This window comes from Engraulis encrasicolus, chromosome 23 (assembly GCF_034702125.1).
Source record: "Engraulis encrasicolus isolate BLACKSEA-1 chromosome 23, IST_EnEncr_1.0, whole genome shotgun sequence".
Taxonomy (NCBI): domain Eukaryota; kingdom Metazoa; phylum Chordata; class Actinopteri; order Clupeiformes; family Engraulidae; genus Engraulis; species Engraulis encrasicolus.
Window position 1 is genome coordinate 20,744,947 of NC_085879.1, and position 3,266 is coordinate 20,748,212.

Consider the following 3,266-nt stretch of genomic DNA (forward strand, 5'->3'; position numbering starts at 1 on the left):
CAAAACACATTTAAACAAAACAACACAACGATGGTCCTTTTGAGGACTTTTTGCCACCTTAGGAGTAGCTAGGTGTACATTTTCAAACCTACGGTATTAGGCCATTTACTGGACACAATTGCTCATCCTATTCACTTGCATGGTTGCCACACAATGTTAACTCATTTCTCTGCCTTATTGATTTCAAGGGGTGGGGTGTGACCACTCTCTTAGGTGGCCCCTCAGCTAACTTGCACTAAAACATCCATTATCCACACGGAAATAATGCTATCAAAAATAATTTTGCTCCTGGATATACATTTGGAAAATGTATGAGCTTCCAAACCACACATACATTGAATGCCCTACAGCCGGATGGCTTTTATACATATAAAAAAGAGAGAAGGGGGAGGGTGAACATCACACACTATTTTTTGACAGAACAAAAAAATCCTGCAATGTGCCCATTTTGCTTCTGAAATGCAAGGCGAGCTCTGTTTTGCTTCGGTCTGCTGTACTGACAGAAAAATATTTGGAATGAATAATCCATTCTTGAGTTTGCAAAGCTGCTAGGTGGCCCCGTTTCCCCCCCCCCCGTGGATGACACAGCATATTCCAATTTGTGAGCCAATTACGTGCGATTTTTTGCTCCACACTGAAGTCACCAAAAAAAATGGTCAAAAGTAAATATAAATACACCTTAAGCCTGGTCCCCAAACAACTTGAAACGAGTGATGTACTTCCCACTTTTGAATCATTTATCAAGATTACAGACAGACTTGACTCGACTGACAACTACAAAGAGAATATATCTATAAACTCCAGACTTTGTCCAAGTAACAGACAGACTCAAAAGCGCATCTGGTGCGAAATTGGCCACATTTTGCTGAGGCGCCAATCATCCTGGCCATCAGAGAGTACGAAATGACATGGGAGGGGGGTGTGGACATGGATCTCGATGACCCCTTCCAAAATCTGCGTTCGACCCGATCTCGATCTCTCTGCAAGTCTGATGCACATTGCATAAAGTGGCTTTTCAATTCTAAATATGGCTGTTTGTTTTTGTTGCTCTGCCTACCAGAGCTGAGGACGATGACCTGAACTGGTTATTGGGCAGTATTCGTTATTTCTCAATTCCTCCCCTTTTGTTCGCTAACACACCCTTGAAGTCAGATCCAGACTAATTTGGTTATTCACGTCGTCGGGCCCCTGCGATGGCACAGATGACACCCTTTTTCTACATATTGCATTTTTAAAATATATACAAGCAACTCACACATTTTGTTTTTTTTATATATTCTTTTTAAAACGTATGTTTTGAATTTTTAAATGCTGCCATCGTTCGACCCCCTGCCCTTGGTGTCTTTCCCTCCACCAAGCTAGAGACCGCCCCATGAGGAAAAAAAAGGTATTGGTCAACGTGATTGTATAAGGAATAGCAGAAATAAAAAACTAAAAATATTAGCCGTAGAAATAAAAAAATGGCTCTATTATCAAGAGCTTCTTTCTCCACGACTGTGGCAGTGAACCATCCTAACCACATCAAGCTCTGTCTCCCGACCCCAACCCCATCCCCACCCCCACCCCCACCACCCCCCTTTCCTGAATGGCACCCAAACACTGAAGAGTATACCTTTTCTTTTCCTATTACTCTGTTTTGTTTTCCTCCTCTCTTGCATGATTTTGGATCGTAAATCACACTTGAAAGAAAGAAATGTTGTCGCACACCAGGCGCTCCGAGAGGCTGGCTGGCTGGCATGCAGAGAGGCTGGGGGTAATGGATCCAGATCTTGAGTGAGCAGGGCAAATGGGACTTCTGTGGTTCAGTGAGGGACGGTACGAGTACGTACGACGACTACCTCCACACGATTCCAAAAGAAAGCGTTTTTTGGGGGAGCGTGTCTGTGTTTGGTTCCATCCTGCGTAGCGGAGGAGTACATCACATCACAGGGAGTTGCCAGTTGCTCCTAATATCCCCCCACCCCCCATCAGCCCACCCCAACCAGTGTGTGTGTGTGTGTGTGTGTGTGTGTGTGTGTGTGTGTGTGTGTGTGTGTGTGTGTGTGTGTGTGTGAGAGAGAGAGAGAGAGAGAGAGAGAGAGAGAGAGAGAGACAGAGACAGAGACAGAGACAGAGAGAGTGAGAGAACATGTGAAAGTGTGTCTGTGAGCATGTGGTTGTGTTCAGGTGTGTCTTCATGATCCATATCCCGTGTGTGTGTCTGTGTATCTTGTATGTAGTATCTGCTGCTGCTGCTGCTGCTGCTGCTGCCATCCGCCGCTGCTGCCGATGTGAGGACGTGACCATAAAGACGCTGTAGGGCGGCGCCGTAGGGTTAGCACTCGCCGTCCGACACCAGGAAGATCATGGCTTCCTGCTTGCCGATCTCGGCCATGACGGCCGCCAACTGGTTGAGGTTGCCGCTGTGGAAGTGCTGTGACTCCCACAGGTCCAGGATCACCGAGGTGGGGCTCGGCTTGGACGCAAAGAAGCCCATGTGCCTGCAGGGGACAGGGACAGGACAGATGGAAGAAGAGGACAGAACAAGAGATACATTAGTCAATGGACACGCTGACATACAAACTGGCAGAATAAAAATGTGAATCGATAGTCAAATGACTTTAGTAGAGACAAAGAAAGAGAAAAGTATGGATAGTTAGATTGATGAGTAAATGGACGTGTGAAAAGACAGACAGATATAGGTAAGTGCTGTAAATCAATGAATATGCCTATGAGCCTGCAGGAGAGAGACACAGTGGATGGCGAGATACAGAGGGGGAAGGAGAGAATCGGAGAAGGACTAAGTAGGCTACATAGAAGGACAGGTAGGCAACATTGTCAATTGATAGATTGATCAATACCCAGATACAGAGACAGACAGACAGGGAGATAGAAAGACAGGTAGACCGGACAGGTACAGTAGACTCAGACAGACAGATAGTCAATGACAGATGGACAAAAGAGGAAGACAGAGACACAGAGAGACAAATTGATGGGCAGAGAGACAGACAGTACATACAGTAGAGAGATACAGAGAAACTGTGTATGGTCCCTAACCACTATGCTCCGCAACTCCACTTCTTACCCCCTTTTCTCTTCTCCCCCCTATTCCCTAGCCCCATCTGCTTTTGTAAATCGACATTGGGTTACTTGAAAGGTGCTATATAAAACAAAGTCATCATTATTATTATTTATATTAGAAAGGGGGATACAGTAAAGCAGGTGTTTCTTAACTAGAATGGTTTTGGGACCCAAAACTATGACCATTCAATTGTGATCCACTTTTT

The 3,266-nt window shown here is 45.3% G+C and overlaps 1 protein-coding gene across 1 annotated transcript in view; it reads right to left on the reverse strand.

Annotated features, from left to right (window-relative positions):
- Positions 1-2,112: 2,112 nt before the first annotated feature.
- Positions 2,113-3,266, reverse strand: part of unc5a (unc-5 netrin receptor A) — a 302,233-nt gene continuing 301,079 nt past the window's right edge. The window contains exon 16 of the mRNA XM_063189423.1: positions 2,113-2,480. Within this exon, the coding sequence (XP_063045493.1) occupies positions 2,315-2,480 (166 nt within the window). The 3' untranslated portion in view covers positions 2,113-2,314. The remainder of the gene's footprint in view (positions 2,481-3,266) is intronic.